This window comes from Carcharhinus amblyrhynchos, chromosome 11, assembly GCF_965287045.1.
Source record: "Carcharhinus amblyrhynchos chromosome 11, sCarAmb.v2.hapA, whole genome shotgun sequence".
NCBI lineage: Eukaryota > Metazoa > Chordata > Chondrichthyes > Carcharhiniformes > Carcharhinidae > Carcharhinus > Carcharhinus amblyrhynchos.
This window is the reverse complement of record NC_137334.1, coordinates 79,558,946-79,582,844: the sequence shown is the minus strand read 5'-3', so window position 1 is coordinate 79,582,844 and position 23,899 is coordinate 79,558,946. Positions and strand designations below refer to the sequence as shown.

Sequence of the window (23,899 nt, the reverse complement as noted above, 5' to 3'; positions counted from 1 at the left end):
GTTTGGAAACTAATGCTTTTTTTGAATTTTGAAATCAGATTTTTATTTGTGGATTTTAAATTTGTTTCATTTGTAGTTTGATCAAAAAAAATTGATTGCAAGTAATTTTTTTTACATCACTTGGCCATCCATATGTCTCCAACCTAACTACTTTTGAACACACTTGTAAAAACTATTAAAACAAAATTGTTGTGCATATTGGACATAATCCTGGAACTTTGGGCATTTCAGTTGACTAAGCCTTTAAATGACATTGATTCTAAGATTAAAACTAATTGGTTATCTGCGTAAGAAAACCAAGCTCATGATTAAATATGTTTTTCCTAATGCCACACACATACAAAGTTCATATAATTGCAAATAATATATCAAATTGTGTTAAAGTCGTAGATCAAAGTTAATTTTAGTTCGTTGGTTGTGTGTTGGTCGGTGTAATACAAGAGTTCCGTTCTTCATTTATTCTGTGTAGCTTGATGTTTGCAGTTTGTCTCAGTGTCTAAAACACGGTGATTTGTAGCTTGTCTCAATCTATTTGTTAGTGTTCGTCATCCATTTATACTTTGTCCTTTCCTTCCCGATCTGCACACTTTGTAGATCAAATACAAGGAAAGTGTTGGTCAAGGAACCGCAATCTCTGACCTGCCTGAGGTGCAGCGTGTGAAGGAGACGCAGAAGAACATCAGCTCGGTAGCGGCCAATTATGATTCCCTTCTGTGTTACAACATAATCCTCCTTTACTACCCAAACCTTCCTTGCACTAAACATAATTCACAAAATTTCTCAATCTAATTTATTTCGATTTCACTAGAACTTATATTCTAATTTTTCTTTTTCTTTTTGGAATTAACTGAAGGGTTTGTCAAGTTCAAAATGAATGCGGAAACAAAACCCTGGCCCACCTAATCACCTGTCCTAACAAAAAGCGAAACAAAAGTAGATTACCTACTTAACCTGAAGTTGCCTTTTTATGCTTGCAGTGTGTAATTTGATGTAGTGTATGTTTTTTTTCTATTCTGCTCACTGCCTTCTGGTGAAGGAGAGTCAATTTATGTTGATATGTGAATACATATAGTACATTAGTGCGTTTCCACCCTGGCCATTATGCCCTGTGTGGATTAGGCTTTCCATCGTGGGAAATAAGTATCTGGAGAGCGGAAATATTGGCTGTTTTTTTTTCCTCCTTTCTAGCCTAAGGAAGTTGAGGCCTGCTCAATGTCGTTCTGTCTACTATAGGAGTTTAAATGAGAATGAAGCAGAGGTCTCAATTTTAACTCAGAGCAGGATGATGATTGAGAAGGTATCAGGGCGAGTCACAAATTCATCTGCCAACACCTGGATAGATTTTAGCAAGGGATAGAAGACTATCTGTAATGGCTGCTGTTCCACCTGGTTTGGGTTCATTGGGATTCTGTCAACACTACCCACTCAAGCCTCTTATTAGGTTCAACTGAGATGATAAGAGCCTGATTTGGACATTTTAAGAGGACCTTATAGGTTTTGGGCCAAGTATCCTGGCCACTGGCAATTTGAAATTACAGTTGGCCAGATTGGAGCGGGCAAGCCGTGGGTAAGTCCCTGTCACCATTCTAGAAATGCCCTCCTGCCACCTCCATTTGCATTCTAATGAATGGCAAGGGGCAATAGTATTGATCAGGGACTTGCTCGTTTGTCCAGTGTACGAGTGGGTACGTTGTTTTATCCACTAAACCAATGCAGGAGGACCCAATGTGTAGTTTGGCGCAGTGTGTGTCTTGATGATGTTGGCAGAAAGTGTGTGTGCGTTGCTGTTTGTTTGTCAGATGCTTACAGTTTGTCCTTTCCTTCCCGATCTGCAAACATTGTAGATCAAATACAAGGAAAATGTTGGTCACGGAACCGCAATCTCTGACCTTCCTGAGGTGAAGCGTGTGAAGGAGACACAGAAGAACATCAGCTCGGTAGCTACCAAAACCAATTTGATTCCCCCCTTTTTATAACCACAGCACCAGAACTTACTACCCTACATTTCCGATACCCCTAAACACAATTAACAGTATTCCTCGATCCTCTTTTTTTTTCCAGTTATATTTTAACATTTTCTAATTCTTCACACTTTTTTTTGAAGAATTCACTCACATTTTTTTAAATCGACTTTGATATTGTAGATTTGAGGATGGGGGAGATAATGTGCCAGAAATTTTGGTCAGACTTTATAATGCTGTGAGAAAGTAGATGAAAAGAAACATAATAAAATCATGATGGCAATATGAATACACCACATCCAAAAAAAATCAGATAAACAGGCTTTAGAACCATGATGGAATTTGAATAAGAACCTCCAAGTTAACATGTAGCCCTAAACTTTAATTACCTGTGATTCAGAACTTAGTGTCTAAGATTTTAAATCCAGATTAGTTGTTGAGATCCCCAAACTGAAATTTCATTGGAGAATTCAGAATTTTCCCCTTTAGCTTGCAGTGTGTTGTCTGATTTGAGATGCACGTTATTCTGCCCCACCTTCTGCCCTCCTTTGCTGAAGGACTGACAAAGATCATGGTACACTTGTGCTCCAGCACCCTGACACCATGCAAGTGCTTCTGGAAGCTTAGATGATGAGTAGGCTATTCAACTGTTGCAGCATCTTTATGAAGATTCCCCCTCACGCTTCTGCAGCTGAAGTTCCAAGATACGCATCAACATTTGCCTTCCCGCCTGAGCTTTCCATCCTTTATCAAAGCCTCTGAAGCCAGTATATAGTTTCTTTGTGTGTTGCCTAACTCAACATGGACTGGGAATCGAGCTTGGGCCTCAAAAGTTTGCATGTATTAGTGCCAGACTGGTTTATTCTCTTACCCACCAGGCCATTGATGGAGCTCATAGAATTATAGAATCCCTGTAGTCCAGAAAGAGGCTATTTAGCCTATCAAATCTGTGCCGATTTTCTGACCGAGAATGTTACTCAGGCCTCCTACTCTTCCCTACCCCACCCCCCGACCCCACCTCCTCCCGCCTCCCCCCAAACCCCATACATGTACCATGGTCAATCCATCTAAACTAGGCATCTTTGGACTGTGGATAGAAACTCATGCAAACTCCACACGGACAATCACTTAAGGCCAGAATTGAACTCAGATCCCTGCTGCTGTGAGCAGCAGTGCCAACCACTGTGCCACCATAGCACCCTCCAATGTCTAGTTTGGTGTAGTCTGTGGCTCGACATTATTTGTATAAAGTCTATCATCTTATTGTAGCACTGGGATTACCTCCCTGATCTTCCCTGCTTCTATAACTCTGTCTTCTCACCTAAGACCCCTCTTACAAACTGCCTCTTCTTTCTTCATACTGTCTCGTGTGCTTTAGTATCAAATTTTGTTCAATAATGGCACCTCTGAAGTATTTTGGGATGTTTTACTACGATAAAGGTGTCATCTCAATGCCAGTTGGTTTTTTGTTGTTTGTTTGTCTTGTGCTGACAGTTTGTCCTTTCCCTCCCGATCTGCACATTTTTGTAGATCAAATACAAGGAAAATGTTGGTCACGGAACTGCAATCTCTGACCTCCCTGAGGTGAAGCGTGTGAAGGAGTCGCAGAAGAACATCAGCTCGGTAGCTGCCAATTTGATTCCCCCTTTTTTTAACCCATAATCCTTCTACTGGACAATTTTTTTTTACCAACAATTACAATTACTGACCTTTTTTTCTCATTTTTTAAAAAAATTTATTTCATCAGTTTTTAATTCACGAAATTTTTTGTGGAATTTATGATATTTGACATTTATAATGAATCACCTATTTTTGACAGGCTGTTCAACGCATTGCAGTGAAAAAGTAAAAAGCAACATAAGCTTGGGGAGACATTGTCTAATGGTACTATCACCGGATTAATAATCTACAGACCTCTGGGTAATGTTCTGGAGGCCTGGGTTCAAATCCCACCACAGGAGATGGTGAAATTTGAATTCTAATTATGACCATGAAACGTTGTTGATTGTTCACTAATGTCCCCTTCGGGAAGGAAATCTGTTGTCCTTACCTGGCCTGGCCTATATGTGACTCCAAACCCACAGCAATGTGGTTGATTCATAACTGACCCCTCAAGTGCAATTAGGGAAAGGCAATAAATGCTGGCCTAGCCACCAATGTCCACATACACAAAAGGATTTTAAAAAAGGAAACTGTGTGATTGCAATACTATTTATAACATAAAAAACAAAGCAAGAATTTAAATCAAGAATCATTAATTTGAAGTTAATGTTTCTCCCCCTACTTTTATTACTTCAGAATCAGAACTTAGCATAGATCAGCTAGATAGTCAATATCTTTTCCCAAAGGAGACTAAAATTAGAGGGCGTTGGTTTAAGGTGAGAGGGGAGAGATACAAAAGGGGCTAGAGGGGCAATTCTTTTCACATGGAGGGTGGTGAGTATCAGGAACAAGCTGCCAGAGATAGTAGTAGTGGTGGATACTATAAGACAATATAAAATATTGTCTTTTAAAAAGTGTTTAGACAGTTACATAGGTAAGGTGGGTATAGAGGGATATGGGCTAAATGTGGGGAATTGGGACTAGTTTAGGGATTAAGAGGCAGCATGGACAAGTTGGGCCAAAAGGCCAGTTTCCATGCTGTAAATCTCTGACTCTATGATTCTATTAGTATTTAAGGTTTGGGAATCTGGATTAATTTTGAGATCTATAAATCAGAATGTTATCAATGAAATCTGAGTTTCCCCCTTTGGTCTGTATTGTGTAGTTTGACATTACATATACTTTCAGTCCTCATTTGCTGAAGGGGCTGACTAATGTTGTGGCATAGATACATATACTGACAACCCTCCATCATCTCATCCAAGTGGCCCTTCTTCGCTAAGCTTAGATAATGTGTAGCCTATTCAGCCATGCATCATTACTATAAAGCTTCATCCTGACTGCTGAACCAGAAATTGCTGGATAGATGTCGACATTGGTATCTCTGGTTGACTTTTCCCTTCCAAACTGCTGAAGTCAGATTTTATTTTTTGTTCATTCATGAGATATGGGTACCACTGGTTGGCCAGCATTTGACCATCCCTAGTTGTCCTTGGAGAGCAGTTGCAGTCAACCACATTGCTGTGGCTCTGGAGGCCAGACCAGGTATGGATGACAGATTTCCTTCCCCAGTGGTCATTAGTAAACCAGATGGGTTTTTCCGACAATTGACAATAGTTTCATGGTCATCATAGATTCTTAATAGGTATTTTTTATTGAATTCAAATTCCACCATCTGTTTCGAACCGGGTCCCCAGAACATTAGCTGAACTTCTGGATTAATAGTCTAGCGATAACGCCACTAGGCAATCACCTCCCCCATTGTATTTATGTTCTCATGGTGATGGCCTCAAAACTGACCAAGGGCACTTATGGGTTTTTGAGAGTCAAAACAAGACTGGCTGCTGCCTTTCCAGTTGGTCAATGGGAGAGAATTCCATGTGTGGGTTTATGTAGTCTGTGACTTGATATTGTTTGTAAAATGTCTATGTTTTGCTACAGTTCTGCCATTCCCTCCCTCAACCTCTTAACCTCAGGGCTTCACTTGCCTCACTTAAGTCACTCATTAAAATCCACCAATTCTGTCCTGATGTCTCCCTGCAGTCAAATTTTGTTTGATGATAGTTGTTATGGGTGTTTTCACCCTGTACAATAACTGTCACTGCTTGTGTGTGAGATGTGCTGACAGCCTGCCCTTTCCTTCCTGATCTGCACAGTTTGTAGACCAAATACAAGGAAAGTATTGGGTCAAGGAACTGCAATCTCTGACCTTTCTGAGGCACAGCGCACTAAGGAGATGCAGAAGAACATCAACCCAGTAGCTGACTGTTTGTTTCCTGATTTTTTTCACTTGTATTGTGCATTGTGACAAATGGGTCCAAGGCTGTCACTTTCAGACATGAGAAGTCTACCTCAGATTTACCCTGAAAAGTATCCCAAATATTTGAGTAACAGGTGAAGTTAGCTGCTTCATGCAGATATTGTGCAGCGGCAAAGTGAGTGGATACTGCTGTCAAGCCAAAAAGATGTTTTATTTACCAAGTGAATAATACAATGTATGTATATCCATGCCGGTGTGATGCCATATGCCTAAACGATATGTCCCTTGACTGTTGGATTATATCAAACAGCATGTCCCCTTTAGCTGTTTGCAATATGGCAGAGTACTAACTGTGCTCAATCAAAACTCAAAATACTGTCTGACATTAGATATGGTTCCGTGATTGGGCAGCACCTACTCAACACTCCTGAGTATGCTAAGAATTACACAAACAACCAATTTAGGGGCACCGTGTGGCTCACTGACACAGGCTAGAAGCTACATAGATTCAATGTAGAGACTTGCCTTCTGCAGGCAAAAGGAATGTGCCCAAACATTGCACCTTTCATAAATAAATAAAAGTATGGGGGATAATAACTCCCTGTTGCACTTGCCATGGCAACATCACAACCAATCAGAGAACCCACTTGTCACCCCTTTTTTCATGCAGTATAAATAGTTGTTCTCGTTGAAATTTGGCATTCTTGCATCTGTCCTGGTGAGTGCAAGATGAAAAGCTTCAACAGTATGATTTTTTTGAACAACACTTGATTCCCCTCTTTCTGCCCTCCTTTGCTGAAGGGGCTGACAGATATTGTGGGAGAGATACACGCTCCAGCAATCCAACAATATTTCTGCCAAGTGGAGTCTCTCCTGGAAGCTAGGATAATGGTTAGGCTATTTAATGATGGAAGCATCACTGTGAAGTTTCACTCTGACTTTGCAGGAGAAGAAATTGCTGGATAGATATCAACATTAGCAACCATAGCCAGGTTTCCCTTCCCAGGGATGCTGAGGCCTATTCCCACTCATCACATTTTGGGGTGGCTGTGTCCTAAAAATGTTAAAGCTTATAAAAAAGTTTATTAGTCACAAGTAGGCTTACATTAACACTGCGATGAAGTTACTGTGAAAATCCCCTAATTGCCACACTCCGGCACCTGTTTGGGTTCACTGAGGAAGAATTTAGCATGGCCAATGCACCTAACCAGCACCTAACCAGCCTGTCAGCCGTGGGAGGAAACTGGAGCACTCGGAGGAAACCCACGCAGACACGGGGAGAATGTGCAGATTCCTGACAGGCAGTGACCTAAGCCAGGAATCAAACCCAAGTCCTGAGCACTGTGAGGCAGCAGTGCTAACCACTGTGCTTAAAACCCACCTGGAACTGAGCCAACAGTGTTTTACCGCTTTGTGCAATTTAGTGCTGAACTGGCTGATCCCTTTGCCCAGTAGGTCAATGAGGCAGATTCCAATGCGTAGAATGATGCAGTCTGTGGCTTGACATCTTATGCATAAAATCTACTATAGCTACTATAGCTATGGAAGTCCCTCCCAAATCTTCTCCACTTCTCTACCTCTTCTTAAAGCTTTACACCCCCCCTTAAAACCCACGTCTCTATGTTAGTGTTGCTTTTATGTGCAATGGTGTCAAAGTCTGCTGCTGTAAAGTGCCGTGGGACATTTTACTATGTTGAAGGTGCTATGTTGTTACTGTTTGCTTGTCATGTGCTGACAGTTTGTCCTTTCCTTCCCGATCTGCACACTTTGTAGATCAAATACAAGGAAAATGTCGGTCACGGAACTGCAATCTCTGACCTCCCTGAAGTGCAGCGTGTGAAGGAGACTCAGAAGAACATCAGCTCGGTAGCAGCCCATTTGACTCCCCCTTTTTTTAACCTATGATTCACCCAGGCTCTTATTGCCCGCTGTCTCTGATCACTAAACACCAATTAATGCAAATTCTTTCCTCGCCTCTTTTTTCCAATTTTAACTTTCTCTAAATTTTGAAACAATTTTCTGAAACGTGAGAGTTTCTTTAATCAATTTTGACATGTGTGAAGGGGAAGAATTAATGATTAAGGTTTTTTTTTGATCAACCATTTTAACATAGTGCATTGCTCACCAAAAGCAATATAACAAAAGCTTGATTGTAATATCAATACAACATCAATAGCATACATTACTGTTCCCAACAAAACCACAGCAAAACAGTCTTTAGCATAAGGCACAAGTCAGGAGTGTGATGGAATATTGTCCACTTTCCTGGATGGGTGCAGCTGCAAAAATACTCAAGAGCTTGACAGCATCCAGGACAAAGCAGCCCCTGCTTGATTGGAATCTCACCCACCACATCCGATCCCTCCACCACTAGCGCTCTGTAGCAGCAGTGTGTATTATCTACAAGATGCACTGCATCAATTCACCAAAGATCCTTAGACAGCAACTTCCAAACTCACGATCACTTCCATCTAGAAGGACAAGGGCAGCAGATACATGGGCACACTAGCACCTGCAAGTTCCCCACCAAGCCACTATCCTGACTTGGAAACATAGTGCCGTTCCTTCGCAGTTGCTGGGTAAAAATGCTGGAATTCCCTCCCTAATGGCATTGTGGATCAACCCATAGAACATGGACTGCAGCGATTCAAGAAGGCAGCTCACCACCATCTTCTCAAGGGTAACTAGGGATGGGCAATAAATACTGGCCAGCCAGCGACACCCATGTCCCACAAATAAATAAAAACAAAAAGATGGAATTTGATTTTGAACCTCAGTGTTAAAGTTTAGCCCCATATTTTTATCATCTTGAAATCAGATCTTCACGTTTAACATTTTTGAATCTGGGTGCACTTTTTGAGATTGCCAATCAGAATTCCTTTGGAAATCTAGAACTCAGTCCTTCACTTCTAACATCTTGAAAATTTGGAAGAATCCATATTGAGCCATATGGTTTTAATAAGTTAATCTTTTTGAAACTATTGGAATCCATTTAGTGATAAAGTTATATTGAATGTAAATGGTATTGCCTGGTACATTTATCTTAAACATAAGATATCATATTTAATTTCTCTACTAAGGTTCAAACTATCCATTCCCCATCTCCATTAGGTCCATAAATTACTCGAAGACAAAGTAGTAAAACAAAGTGATTAGATTGAAAGGGATATGGTATGAAGTTTTTTTTATTTAACTACTTAGTATGAAGCCACTCTATGATTTGAGGCCATTTACTTGAAAACATTAATTGCATTTCTAACCTGCTGTTACCCTTTATGATCTCCAGTGTATATTTTGATGTAATACGCACAGTGCCTTCACTGTTACTGGGTCAAAATTCTGGAACACCCTCCCTAACAGCACTGTGGGTGTACCTACACTGAATGGACTGCAGCGCACCACACTGTCAGGGGCAATTAGAGATTGACAATACATTTTGGCCCAGCAGTGCTGAAGATTGGCAATATAGTTCGAGTCAGGATGGTGTGTGGCTGGGAGGGGAACTTGCAACTGGTGGTTTTCCCATGTGACTGCTGCCCTTGTCTTTCTAGGTGGTAGAGGTTGGAAGGTTTGAAAGGTGCAGTATAAGGAGCCTTGGTGAGTTGCTGCAGTGCATCTTGTATATAGTACACACTGCTGCTCCTGTGGCAGTAATCAAGGGAGTGAATGTGGTGGATGGGGTGCTGATTAAGTGGATTGCTTTTTCCTGAATGTATTGTTGATGCTGCTTTCCTCTAGGCAAATGGAAGGTATTCCATCACACTCCTGACTTGTGAATTGTAAATTGTGGACAAGCTTTGGACAGTCAGCAGGCAAGTTACTCGCCTTAGAACCCCACACTCTGACCTGCTCTGGTAGCCATAACATTTATGTGGCTAGCCCATGTCAGTTTCTGAGACGTCAATGCCATTGAATGTCAAGGGAGATGGCCAAATTCTCTCATGTTGGAGTTGGTCATTGCTCAGTACTTGTGTGACCTGATTGTTACTTGCCACTCATTATCCCAAACCTGAATGCTGTCCAGTTCTTGTTGCATCTGGACACAGATGGGTTCAGTATTTGAGAAGTTGCAACTGGTCAAATGATACTGAACGTTATGTAATCATCAATGGACATCCCAACTTCGAATCGTATGACGGAGGGAAGATCATTGATGAAGCAGCCGATGATGGTTGAGCCTAGGACGCTACCCTGAGGAACTCCTGAAATGATGTCCAAGGACAAATGATTGATCTCCAATAACCACAACCATCTTAATTTGTGCTAGGCGTGGCTCTACCAAGAAAGACCTTTCCCTCGATTCCCAGTGACACCAGTTTTTCCACAGTTCCTTAATGCCACACTCAGCCAAATTCTGCATCGGGGCATGATTTTACCACCTCACTCAAACGAGACTGGAAATTCACGCCCAAAGTCAACGGACATTTCCATTGTCCAACCCTCAACTACTCCAATTTTGTGGAGGGCAAGGTGGTAGAGTTCTGGTGTTGATGTCAAGACTAGCCATTTACCTTTGAATTCAGCTCTTCTTCATGAGTTGTCATGGTTACTATGTTAACACAGATGGGGAATTAAACCAAGGCCACTTGCTGGTTTGTGTAAGTGCTAGACTGGCTGATGCTTTTACCCACTAGGCCTATGAGAGAGATGTGGTGTGACTTGATGTTATTGCATAAAGTTTACACATTACTGTAGATCTGAAAGTCCTTTCATAAATCTCTCTGCTTCTCTACTCGTCTTTGCTCCATTAAGCCCAATCCCTAAATCCTACTCTTGTGTCCTAATATTGACTTACATGTTTTATTGTCAGACTGTTTAATAATGGTTCTTGTGAAGTGTCCGAGGATTTTTCATTATGTCAAAGTGTTGGGTAAATGTCAGTTGTTGCTGTTTGTTTGTCTTGTGCTGATAGTCTGTCCTTTCCCTCCCAAACTGCACACTTTGTAGATCAAATACAAGGAAGGTGTTGGTCAAGGAACTGCAATCTCTGACCTCCCTGAGGTGCAGCGCGTGAAGGAGACACAGAAGAACATCAGCTCGGTAGCTGCGGGTTTGATTTCCCTCCTGTGGTTTTTTTTATCTCATGGTCACACTGAGCTTGCCCCTCACCCCTACCTTACTACCCCTTACCTCTATTTTCTCATCTTATTTTTTAATTCTTGAATTTTTTGTGGAATTTACCTAAGGTTTTTTTTAGTAAATTTTGAAATCTTCATGTGAACATACGAATGAGGAGCAGGAGCAGGCCATTCAGCCCCTCAAGTTTGTTATGGCATTCATTAAGATCATGGCTAATAAGATTTTAACCTAGATTTCACATTATATTATTAATGATGCCATATGCCTAAACGATTTGTCCCTTGACTGTTGGATCATATCAAACAGCATGTCCCCTTTAGCTGTTTGCAATATGGCAGAGTACTAACTGTGCTCAATCAAAACTCAAAATACTGTCTGACATTAGATATGGTTCTGTGATTGGGCAGCACCTACTCAACACTCCTGAGTATGCTAAGAATTACACAAACAACCAATTTAGGGGCACTGTGTGGCTCACTAACACAGGCTAGAAGCTACATAGATTCAATGTAGAGACTTGCCTTCTGCAGGCAAAAGGAATGTGCCCAAACATTGCACCTTTCATAAATAAACAAAAGTATGGGGGATAATAACTCCCTGTTGCACTTGCCATGGCAACATCACAACCAATCAGAGAACCCACTTGTCACCCCTTTTTTCATGCAGTATAAATAGTTGTTCTCTTTGAAATTTGGCATTCTTGCATCTGTCCTGGTGAGTGCAAGATGAAAAGCTTCAACAGCATGATTTTTTTGAACAACACTTGATTCCCTTCTTTCTGCCCTCCTTTGCTGAAGGGGCTGACAGATATTGTGGGAGAGATACACGCTCCAGCAATCCAACAATATTTCTGCCAAGTGGAGTCTCTCCTGGAAGCTAGGATAATGGTTAGGCTATTTAATGATGGAAGCATCACTGTGAAGTTTCACTCTGACTTTGCAGGAGAAGAAATTGCTGGATAGATATCAACATTAGCAACCATAGCCAGGTTTCCCTTCCCAGGGATGCTGAGGCCTATTCCCACTCATCACATTTTGGGGTGGCTGTGTCCTAAAAATGTTAAAGCTTATAAAAAAGTTTATTAGTCACAAGTAGGCTTACATTAACACTGCGATGAAGTTACTGTGAAAATCCCCTAATTGCCACACTCCGGCACCTGTTCGTGTTCACTGAGGAAGAATTTAGCATGGCCAATGCACCTAACCAGTCTGTCAGCCGTGGGAGGAAACCGGACCACCCGGAGGAAACCCACACAGACATGGGGAGAATGTGCAGATTCCTGACAGGCAGTGACCTAAGCCAGGAATCAAACCCAAGTCCTGAGCACTGTGAGGCAGCAGTGCTAACCACTGTGCTTAAAACCCACCTGGAACTGAGCCAACAGTGTTTTACCGCTTTGTGCAATTTAGTGCTGAACTGGCTGATCCCTTTGCCCAGTAGGTCAATGAGGCAGATTCCAATGCATAGAGTGATGCAATCTGTGGCTTGACATCCTTTGCATAATATCTACTATAGCTACTATAGCTATGGAAGTCCCTCCCAAATCTTCTCCACTTCTCTACCTCTTCTTTAAGCTTTACGCCACCCCTTAAAACCCATGTCTCTATGTTAGTGTTGCCTTCATGTGCAATGGTGTCAAAGTCTGCTGCTGTAAAGTGCCGTAGGACATTTTGCTATGTTGAAGGTGCTATGTTGTTACTGTTTGCTTGTCATGTGCTGACAGTTTGTCCTTTCCTTCCCGATCTGCACACTTTGTAGATCAAATACAAGGAAAATGTCGGTCACGGAACTGCAATCTCTGACCTCCCTGAAGTGCAGCGTGTGAAGGAGACTCAGAAGAACATCAGCTCGGTAGCAGCCCATTTGACTCCCCCTTTTTTTAACCTATGATTCACCCAGGCTCTTATTGCCCGCTGTCTCTGATCACTAAACACCAATTAATGCAAATTCTTTCCTCGCCTCTTTTTTCCAATTTTAACTTTCTCTAAATTTTGAAACAATTTTCTGAAATGTAAGAGTTTCTTTAATCAATTTTGACATGTGTGAAGGGGAAGAATTAATGATTAAGGTTTTTTTTTGATCAACCATTTTAACATAGTGCATTGCTCACCAAAAGCAATATAACAAAAGCTTGATTGTAATATCAATACAACATCAATAGCATACATTACTGTTCCCAACAAAACCACAGCAAAACAGTCTTTAGCATAAGGCACAAGTCAGGAGTGTGATGGAATATTGTCCACTTTCCTGGATGGGTGCAGCTACAAAAATACTCAAGAGCTTGACAGCATCCAGGACAAAGCAGCCCCTGCTGGATTGGAATCTCATCCACCACATCCGATCCCTCCAGCACTAGCGGTCTGTAGCAGCAGACTGCTATTCAGTTACGTTCACCTTAGTGATGGAAAGGGATAGGCAGGAACCTCGGGTCAGTAGTTTTAGCTGGGGGAAGGGTAATTATGAGGCTATTAGGAGAGAATTAGGAAGCATAGGTTGGACTAGGAGACTACAGGGTCTCGGAACGTCCGAAATGTGGAGTTTTTTCAAGGAGCAGCTACTGCGAGTCCTTGATATGTATGTCCCTGTCAGGCAAGGAGGTATTGGTCGAGCGAAGGAACCGTGGTGCACTAGGAAAGTTGATTCGCTGGTTAAAAAGAAAAAGGAGGCTTATGTCCGGATGAGACTTGAAGGCTCAGATAGTGCACTAGAGAGCTTTAGATTGGCTAGGAGGGAGTTAAAGAGAGAGTTAAGAAGGGCTAAAAGAGGACATGAGAAGACTTTGGCTGATAGGATTAAGGAGAATCCTAAGGCGTTCTATAGATATGTTAAGAACAAAAGGTTGGTTAGGGCAAGATTAGGGCCAGTTAGAGACAGCAGTGGGAATTTATGCGTGGAACCGGAAGAGATTGGAGAGGCATTGAACCAATATTTCTCTTCGGTGTTCACGCAGGGGGACATAAATGTAGCTGTGGAGAACACTGGGTTACAGGGTTGTAAACTGGACAGTATTGCAGTTGACAAGGAGGATGTGCTAGTTATTCTTGAGGGTTTGAAAATAGATAAGTCCCCTGGGCCAGACGGGATCTACCCTAGGATTCTCTGGGAGGCAAGGGAGGAGATTGCAGAGCCTCTGGCTCTGATCTTCAGGTCGTCGTTGGTCACTGGTATAGTGCCAGAAGATTGGAGGTTAGCGAATGTCGTCCCATTGTTTAAGAAGGGGAACAGAGACATCCCCGGGAATTATAGACCGGTGAGTCTTACTTCTGTTGTGGGTAAGGTTTTAGAAAAAATTATTAGGGATAGGAATTACAGTTATTTGGAGAGTAATGAAATGATTAGAGATAGTCAGCATGGTTTTGTGGAGGGTAGATCGTGCCTTACTAACCTTATCGAGTTTTTTGAGAAAGTGACCAAAGAGGTGGATGGGGGTAAGGCAGTTGACGTGGTGTATTTGGACTTTAGTAAGGCGTTTGATAATGTTCACCATGGAAGCCTTCTGCAGAAATTGCAGATGTATGGGATTGAGGGTGATTTAGGAAATTGGATTAGGAATTGGCTGGCGGATAGGAGACAGAGGGTAGTGGTTGATGGTAAGTATTCGACATGGAGTTCAGTTACAAGTGGTGTGCCTCAGGGATCTGTTTTGGGGCCACTGCTGTTTGTAATTTTTATAAATGATCTGGATGAGGGTATAGCTGGGTGGATTAGTAAATTTGCTGATGACACCAAAGTCAGAGGTGTGGTAGATAGTGAGGAAGGGTGTCTTAGTCTACAGGGAGACTTGGTCAAGTTGCAGAGCTGGGCCGAGAGGTGGAGGATGGAGTTTAATGCGGAAAAGTGTGAGGTAATTCACTTTGGCAGGAATAATGGATGTGTAGAGTTTAGGGCTAACGGTAGGACTCTGAATAGTGTGGATGAACAGAGGGATCTAGGTGTATGTGTACATAGATCCCTGAAAGTTGGGAATCAAGTAGATAGGGTTGTTAGGAAGGCATACGGTGTCTTGGCGTTTATTGTTAGGGGGATTGAATTTAAGAGCCGCAGCGTCATGTTGCAACTGTACAAAACTCTGGTGCGTCTGCACTTGGAGTATTGTGTGCAGTTCTGGTCCTCACATTATAGGAAGGATGTGGAGGCTTTGGAGAGGGTGCAGAGGAGGTTTACCAGGATGTTGCCTGGTATGGAGGAGAGGTCCTATGAGGAGAGACTGAGGGATTTGAGGTTGTTTTCATTAGAAAGAAGGCGGCTGCGAGGGGACCTTATTGAAACATATAAGATGATCAGAGGTTTGGATAGGGTGGACAGTGATAGCCTTTTTCCTCAGATGGAGAAAGCTAGCACGAGGGGGCATAGCTTTAAATTAAGGGGGGGTAGTTATAGGACGGATGTCAGAGGTAGGTTCTTTACCCAGAGGGTGGTGAGGGATTGGAATGCCCTGCCTGCTGCAGTTGTGGATGCGCCTAGTTTGGGGGCGTTTAAGAGATCCGTGGATAGGTTTATGGATGGAAAGGGATTGGTTTAGGTTAGAGGGTCATTGTTTTTTAACTGGTCGGCGCAACATCGTGGGCTGAAGGGCCTGTTCTGCGCTGTAATGTTCTATGTTCTATGATGATAATGCATGTGAAGAATTTTTTTTGAATTACAAAGTATTCACACTGGAAATCAAACCATGACTGTAATTTAAATATAGCATCAATAGCATAAATTACAGTTTACAAAGAAATAGCAGCTAAGCAGATTTCAGTGCCATAATGCAACTGAATCACATTGTCAATGTCACCCTTATATCATCTCTCAATCAGAGGTTAGGGTTTAAGATTTTTTTTAATGCAGATAATATCGGGATCACCGAAACATTGGTGGGATTTCTGTTCCTGGATCATGCCCTGACTCCGCGAGCCCAGCCGAGGAAAAAGATCACCCAGGAAATTGGGATTTTTATAATGAGGTGGTAGTGTTCTCTGGGAGTCAGGCAATGCAGCCCTGGATTAAGGACAGAGATTGCCAGGTGCAGTGACAGGCTGGACAGAAGTACTGCCTCCATGCTCCATGCCAATAGTTTTCTTTTAAAAAGCATAAACAGCCCTTGAATTCTCACCCCTCATGCTCACTCAACCTCTACAAGCTCCCTATGCCCCATTCATGCCAATTCATGCCCCCACCCACCCCCATGACCCCTCGCGGGCTCTATGCCAACCTAATCCCATTTATTCACTCATACCCTCCATTTCAAATTGTGTCCCCCATGGTGCTTAATGGATCCTGTGCCAATCTAACCCATGCACCACCCACCACCTTTTTCCCTTACATTTATCATGCCAAATCACCCAGAATCCACCATGGGCAGACCTCAGGAGTCATGCCAAGATGAAGAAAATATAGTTGTATATATGAAATGCAAACGGTATTTTAAAGAAATTCTTAAATAACCATTTACTACATTTACTTTCTTTCAACAACATAATCCCATATATGATAAAAACAAACATTGGAATTCATAGTCCCACTTCAGAATCTATAACCACTTGAAGCTATCGATCAACCTTCAGAATGCTAGGAACACTACTATGATAAAAGACTTTGTGCATCTTTAACCTAGTAATGTAGCCCTCAGGCTTGTGTCGAGACAGAGAGTGAAATAGCAAATAATAATTTAGACAGGAACATTGCAGATAATTTTTCTGAAGGGTAGGACTTATATATGTCTTGATGGCTTGACAGTTGTCCTTGACAGTTCATTTTGGTACTTCCAACAGTTCCAATGAGTTTGACAGGTGGTAAGTTTGCGCAGTTTTTCTGCACATTCATGTTTGCTTTTAACAATACTGAGGAACATCTTACCTCTCCAGAAGAGCACCTGACCTCCCCAAAGGGCACGTGACTTCCCCCAAAAATGTCCCAAGACCGTATTCAAAGGAATACCCTACAGTCTCCTTAACACCTGTCTCTGCTGTTCTAATGTTGCCTTAGGTGTTCAGTTTTATTTGTTAATGGTTCCTGTCAAATGTCATAGGATGTTTGCTATGTTAAAGGTCTGAGATAAATGTTAGCTGTTTTTATTGTTTGTCACGTGTTGACAGTTTGTCCTTTCCTTCCCGATCTGCACACTTCGTAGATCAAATACAAGGAAAATGTTGGTCAAGGAACTGCAATCTCTGACCTGCCTGAGGTGCAGCGTGTGAAGAAATCGCAGAAGAACGTCAGCTCGGTAGTTGCCAATTTGATTCCTGCTTTTTTTAAACTTATGATTCCGCGCACTCTCCCCCGTCCAAAATTTTCTGCCATTAAGGACAACTGATGTAATTTTTATAAATCTTTATCAATTTTGACAGTCTTTAGAACGTGAAATTTGAATCAGAAATACAAAGTTAACATTTTGCCCGAACTTATATTATCATCAAAACAGAACTTACAAGATTTTTTTAAAGAGATTTTTGATTCCAGATTGATCTTTAAGATTTTCAAATTCTGCAGGTAAGTTCATGCTCTGGCAACCCACCACCATCTCACCCAGGTGTGAGTTTGGCTCCTAAGTTGGCAGTTCAACTGTGGAAGCATCACTATAGAGATTCATCCTGATATTGCAGAAGCAGATATCACTGGATGAAATGAGCATTGGCATCCCTGGTTAATTCTCCCTTCTTAGTCCCCGTGGTGCTGAGGTCAATTGTAGCTCTTCAATTGTTGCCATAGTTACCACTCATTACATATTGGGAATTAAACCAAGGCTGCTTTCTTGTTTGTGTGTGAACTAGTGCCAAATTGGCTGATGCTTTCATCCACTGGGCCAATCCCAATCTCTTGTGACTTGACATTGTTTGTATGAAGTCTTATGTGTTGATGTAGCTCTCAGAGCCCTCCCTAAACCCCTCTGTCTCTTGACTTCTGCTTCCAATATTAAGTCAATCCTTAATCAAAACTTGTTCTCATTGTCCAATCTTTTGTGTAACTCCGTGTCAAACTATGTTTGAAATTGCTCCTCTGAAAGGCAATGGGACCTCTTACTATGTTCACGTTCCGTGCAAATGCGAGTTGCTGTTGTTTGTCTTGTGCTGACTGTTTGTCCTTTCCCTCCCGATCTGCACAATTTGTAGATCAAATACAAGGAAAATGTTGGCCAAGGAACCGCAATCTCTGACCTGCCTGAGGTGCAGCGTGTGAAGGAGACGCAGAAGAACATCAGCTCGGTAGCTGTTGGTTTGATTCCTCTGTTAACCCATGATCCAAGCCCCTTACTACCCAACCTTTCCTCACACTAAATCACGATTTACACGACTCCTCCTTTACACAGTTTACTCTCCAATATCACTTTAACAAATTTCCCCTGACTGTTGAAACATAATTAATAGCAATTTTTTTTTCCCACAAGATATCTGAAATTTGTTATAACTTTTTTTTGATATTTGTGTAACTAACCCAGGGTTGTGGCTCTTTGAGGATGATTCCACTGAAAGCTAACTAAGAATGCTAGGCTTGAAGTGGGTATGTTGGCAGTCCTGGTCTCCCTTGTAATAAACCATAATGAATAAGCTAAATCAATGGCAATGCAGCTTTATTGCATATCACATCTGAAATATATGCCAAAAAGGCTTTTACAGACAAAATCTGTCATGTTTTGGAATCTAAATCTGAACTTAGAATTCCAACAGGGTCGAGAGAGGCCATTTGGCCCATCGAGTCTGCACCAATCACAATCCCTCCCAGGCCTGATCCCCATAACCCCACTTATTTACCCTGCTAACCCCCTGACACTATGGGCAATTTAGTTTGGCCAATCCACCTAACCTGCACATCTTTGGACTGTGGGAGGAAACTGGAGCACCCGGAGGAAACCCACTCTGACATGGGGAGAATGTGCAGACTCCACACAGACAGTGACCTGAGCCAGGAAACGAACCTGGGCCCCTGGCGCTGTGAGGAAGCAGTGTTAGTTGCTGTGCCACCCTTCAGAATCAGAGCAATCTGATTTTCAATGAGTTGAATTTGAAGTTTGGTTCCTGCATGACTTTCTGAATTGTAATTTCAAATTTTTCAATGTGGTTCACCATCAACTTGAATTGCAAGAAGCTGTGTTTAGTTGTCGTTTAGACCAGGGTTTTGTACAGTGAATATTTGCTAAAACAACAAAGTACAATTTCATGTTTTTTTTTAGCAATCATTGCAGTATACCTGGGCAGAGGTGCAGGAGGATATTCCGTACATGGTTTTCACAATCTCCTTCTGCATCTCTGGCAGAACCGGCTGTAAAGTGGGCAAATCTTGGTTTCGTTGGTTGCTCACTATTTCAGGAGCTTCCCGGCTCTTTTTTAAAGAGTGGGTCCTCTGTTTGTCCCTTATCAGCCATGCAGACACTGCAACCAGAGGTGAGGACTCAATGTAGCAAGAGTTTCCATTCCTGAGCCTGGAGGGGTGACGTTGTAAATTATGAGTAGATTGAATGAGTGTAGGCATTCTGGTCTTTACAAACCCAACCATGGGCCCAACCATTGAAATCGTTACTGGTCCAGCAGCTTAGAAGAGTAAAATTATTGCAGTTCTACTTCTTTCTCATGAGCATGGATGGGCTGAGGGCTGAGGGCAATCTCCGTCTGCCCCATGACCAAATAATCACTGGAGTCTCGAGTAGCCATGGGACAGGTCAGTGGCAGGGATGTGTCTGAAGTGGGGCTTGCCCTGTACTAATGAGGTGCGATTAACCCGAGATTCGACGCCAAGATTAATGCTGGAGGGCATTTCTGGGCATGATCGCGGCATTATTTACAGGGATGAAAGCGTGAGGAATTCTGCCGCGACCACCTGCGTTCCTTTACAGTGACCATTTTGCTGAACTTGTAACTGGTACGCTGGAGCTTAATTTGATTTTAACTAATGAATTTTCCATTTTCTAACTAACAATCATTCATTTCTAAACCTGCTTCATTTCATACGGACATCACATGGAACTTCAGAAGGTTGGATTTCATCCTCGGTGTTTTTTTGATAACTTGTGACTACTTTGAGAATAGTTAAATGGTGTTTTGATAACATAATCTAATCCACCAGTTTAATCCTCCTCTTTATCAGAACTGTGTAAATTGCTGCGGTTTGTGTAGCTCTATGTGTTGCTGTGTGTCGTGTGCTGACAGTTTGTCCTTTTCTTTCCTGATCTACGCACTCTGTAGATCAAGTACAAGGAATGTATTGGGAAAGGAACTGCAATTTCTGATCTCCCGGAGGTGAAGCGTGTAAAAGAGACGCAGAAGAACATCAGCTCGGTAGCTGCTGGTTTTGACTCCCTGCGCTAACCTGTGATTTCACCCTCCCACAGCACTAAACACAAGTCATACAACTACAGTGTTTTTCTCACTTGCTTTATTTATCATCCCGTGTGTTCATATTTACATTATTTTTTCTGATTTTGTTTTTTGAAATGTGTAATTTTTGTGGAACTTACACCAGGGCAGGACTGTGCCAATTTTAAAGGATTTTATAATGAGGCTGCCTTAGGATATGTGGTTTATTGGGGCAGCCTGGTGGCACAGTGGTTATCACTGCTGCCTCACAGCACCACGGACCCAGGTTCAATTTCCAGCTTGGATCACTGTTTGTGCAGAGTCTGCACATTCTCCCCGTGTTTGCATGGGTTTCCTCCAGATGCTCCAGTTTCTCCCGCGATCCCGAAAGATGTGCTGGTTAGGTGCATTGGCCATGCTAAATTTTCCCTCAGTGTACCCGAACAGGCACCTGAGTGTGGTGACTAGGGGATTTTCACAGTAACTTAATGGCAGTGTTAATATAAGCCTACCTGTGACAGTAATAGATAAACTTTAAACTTATTTTCAAGTTACTTAAAAAAGAAATCAGCTTGAAAGGTTACGCAAAGACCAAAGATAGCACACAGCAATGTTGCCCATTTTCGAATTAGCATGCTACTGGGTTTGTAGCCTTTGAATTCCACACAGGATTGATTCCAGAGCTTTACTGAATTCAACTCCCTGTTAGATTCAGTTCTTCAGTTGCAGGCTGCTTTCACTTACTTTATATTGCACAACATTGGACCTTTGGTGCTGTCTCATCAGCATAAAGAGGTTCTGAAACTGCTGTGACCTTCACTGACTCAAAAGTATCTGCCAAGTTTGCGATTGTCCCATTTCACATCAGTTTGGGTTTGAAATGCTCTGAAGCACGCTTGATAACGCAAGCAGACAGAACACGATGAGGAGAATCAGTAGTCAAATTTTGTAACGTCAGAAGATGAACGAACCCTGTATTTAACCCAACTGCATTCAGGGAATGATAAACCCCCGTTCATTAAAAATATCTACATGTTGTTGTTCCATCTGCAGTCTTCCCCTGAGGCCAATGCAAATGCTGTTTCTTAACCTCCCGCATGATCGTGATCCAAGATATCAATGATTCAGTGATCTATTAATTTAAGAAAGAGTGCAGATACTCAATAATGAGTGAAGAGCATTTGCACTAATGTTAAAAAAAAACAATTTTTAATGTTTTCTGGCACAGCAATTGAGATAAAAATCTGGTAATTCAATTATCTGAAACGTAATATTGGCATAGTCCTGGCTTTTCTCATGCACTACCTCGTCACTAAAGCCATCTCCTTTTATCTTAATGGAAGCTAATTTTTTTTAACATCTTACTTTTTTTAACACCTGAACCTTCACTTTTAATCACCTTTTGAGTTTTATTTCTGTTGAGTTGTGAATGTGATCTTGAAAGACTGTTGACTTTTTACCTTTTCACTCTGGGTGCTTTGCTTCTGCAGGTCCTTTACAAAGAAAACCTGGGTAGAGGGACCGCAGTGGTGTACACACCAGAGATGCAGCGTGTTAAACGCAATCAAGAAAACATTAGCTCGGTATTTTCTTCAGCTTTAAGAAAAAATACCATATTCAGTGTTTTCCTTTGCGCTGTAACCATTTTCCCTGATTTTTTTCCTAATGCTTTTTACTCCTCTCTCATTCCTAATACCCATATTGATTGCTATGTTATAACTGCTGGTATTCCAAAGGCCCACTGACAAAAACTAAAATCGTAACGGTGGAGCAAACGTGGGGCTAATAATCGGTGCCCCTTGAATTCAGCCATTTTGTTAGTGTGAGAGGGAAAACACAGGAAGACATCTTTGATGGCTGTGGTGTCATTTGGTCGCTTGTCAGCTATTTTAGCTTCATAAAGTTAAAGAATTTTGGAAAATTGTGACACATAGAAACTATCAACATGCAGAACAGAGAACAATATGTTCATGAAAACTTTCTGGTTGATTCATGGTCCCATTTCATAGTGTTTTGTTTAGTCTCTTGCTGGGAGGTTTCTGCTCAGGCATCTCTCGGTCTGCAAACATCGGTGGATAAAAAAAATGAAAATGTATTAGGAAAGTGAAGGATGGGTAAATTTTTTTTCACCTCACCCCCCACGTTCAAATGCTCTCAGTATCTAATTGTATTTTGAAGGTCCTCAAATCCCTTGTCTCTGCAACCATACCTGTTGCAGACATTGATCACCCTTTAGTACGAGGTTCTATCCAATATCTGTTCACGGAGAAAGGACACTAGTCCTTCAGTCCATCAATTGTTGTTGGCTACTCTAACCTCATTTCCGCACTCTCTTTTTCGTATCTTTCATAATGTGCCTTTTCAATTAGTTCCCTAATTTTCTCCGGATGCTCCTCTAATTCAGTTGCATCTCTTGGATTTCCTGTCCTGATAATCCCATGTCAGAAGAGATCCCCTGACAAACCACTCAGTAATACATTTTACTCTAATTCTCCTCGAACATTCCTTAGATAAAAATAATATATACAGTTCTTTGGTGGACTATCATAATGTTACTATGATCATTGTGCTGTGCAATGTCAATCTTATAAAGTGTGGCAGCACCAGACTGGGAGATGGTGCTTTCTGTAAAGGATGATGGGATAATCAGACAATTTATGACAAAGAGTAACATTGGCAGAGGCCAGGGGACAATTTGTGTCTCCATTTTGTGAAAAATAAGTTTGACATGGGGTAAGGGAATGACTTTGGACTTTTCCTTTCATTTACAGTTTTAAAGAAAAGGATTCTTAACATGCAAAAATGGCATCTAATAGATATAGAAACATAATTTAAAAAATTTCCACCACAAATGTGAGTGATATTTGGATATTCACAGCCTGCATGTCTATTGAGAAGACACAATGCAAAACAGACACAAATTGTTGTTTTTTCCCTCTTATAGCTAAAGGCCAAAGGTTGAATATCAAACTCATTAACTCGCTTCAGTCTTATTCCTAACACTGAGTCAGCTAACCCCCACCACCTCCACAGCAGTGTACCTAGGTAAAGTGAACATGGAGAAATGCAAGTCCTGCTCGAGGGGATTCCATTCACTGTTTTTCGCCTTGCTTTTCCAGGTCCTATACTCTGACAGTTTCCGTAAACAAGTGCAAGGGAGGGCAGCCTATGTGCTGGACACACCAGAGATGAGACGTGTACGGGATTCTCAACGGAACATATCAACGGTATTGACTATCACCATCTTGTGTTCCTTTCTAATTGTTAACAATAAATGCTCCAAAGCTTTTATGTTATTCTTTCCATTAAGCATGTGCATTAGTTGCTGTTCTTGGATAAACATATTGCCAATAAATATCATGAAGCATATTTAGTTCTGTAAATCAGTAATAAAATCTATTCCATACAAAGTAGTATCATTATCATCTCTGTAGAGATCTTTATAATTTAAAGGGAAATCGGACTACCCAGTGATTGTCTAAAATAAATTATACTACAAGAATTTATGATTCTATTCTATGTAAGATTTCAAATTTTTAAATAAACACAAGTATCATCCTAGAATGCAGAAGGAGGCCATTCGGCCCATCGAGTCTGCATCAAACACAATCCCAGGCCCTATCCCCATAACCCCATGCATTTACCTTAGCTAGTCCCCCTGATACTAAGGGGCACTTTAGTATGATCAATCCACCCAATCTGCACATCATTGGACTGTGGGA

At 41.6% G+C, this 23,899-nt stretch overlaps 1 protein-coding gene across 39 annotated transcripts in view; it reads left to right on the top strand.

Moving 5' to 3' along the window:
- Nucleotides 1-23,899, top strand: part of neb (nebulin) — a 283,417-nt gene that overhangs the window by 243,180 nt on the left and 16,338 nt on the right. For 17 of the 39 annotated variants that reach the window (XM_080199424.1, XM_080199416.1, XM_080199415.1 and 14 more), the window contains 11 exons: nt 595-687; nt 1,845-1,937; nt 3,492-3,584; nt 7,597-7,689; nt 10,771-10,863; nt 12,661-12,753; nt 17,021-17,113; nt 18,000-18,092; nt 20,067-20,159; nt 21,668-21,760; nt 23,297-23,404. In XM_080199424.1, coding sequence (XP_080055550.1) covers nt 595-687; nt 1,845-1,937; nt 3,492-3,584; nt 7,597-7,689; nt 10,771-10,863; nt 12,661-12,753; nt 17,021-17,113; nt 18,000-18,092; nt 20,067-20,159; nt 21,668-21,760; nt 23,297-23,404 — 1,038 coding nt within the window. The remainder of the gene's footprint in view (nt 1-594; nt 688-1,844; nt 1,938-3,491; nt 3,585-7,596; nt 7,690-10,770; nt 10,864-12,660; nt 12,754-17,020; nt 17,114-17,999; nt 18,093-20,066; nt 20,160-21,667; nt 21,761-23,296; nt 23,405-23,899) is intronic. The other 22 variants (XM_080199446.1, XM_080199444.1, XM_080199443.1 and 19 more) reach the window with 15 other exon arrangements.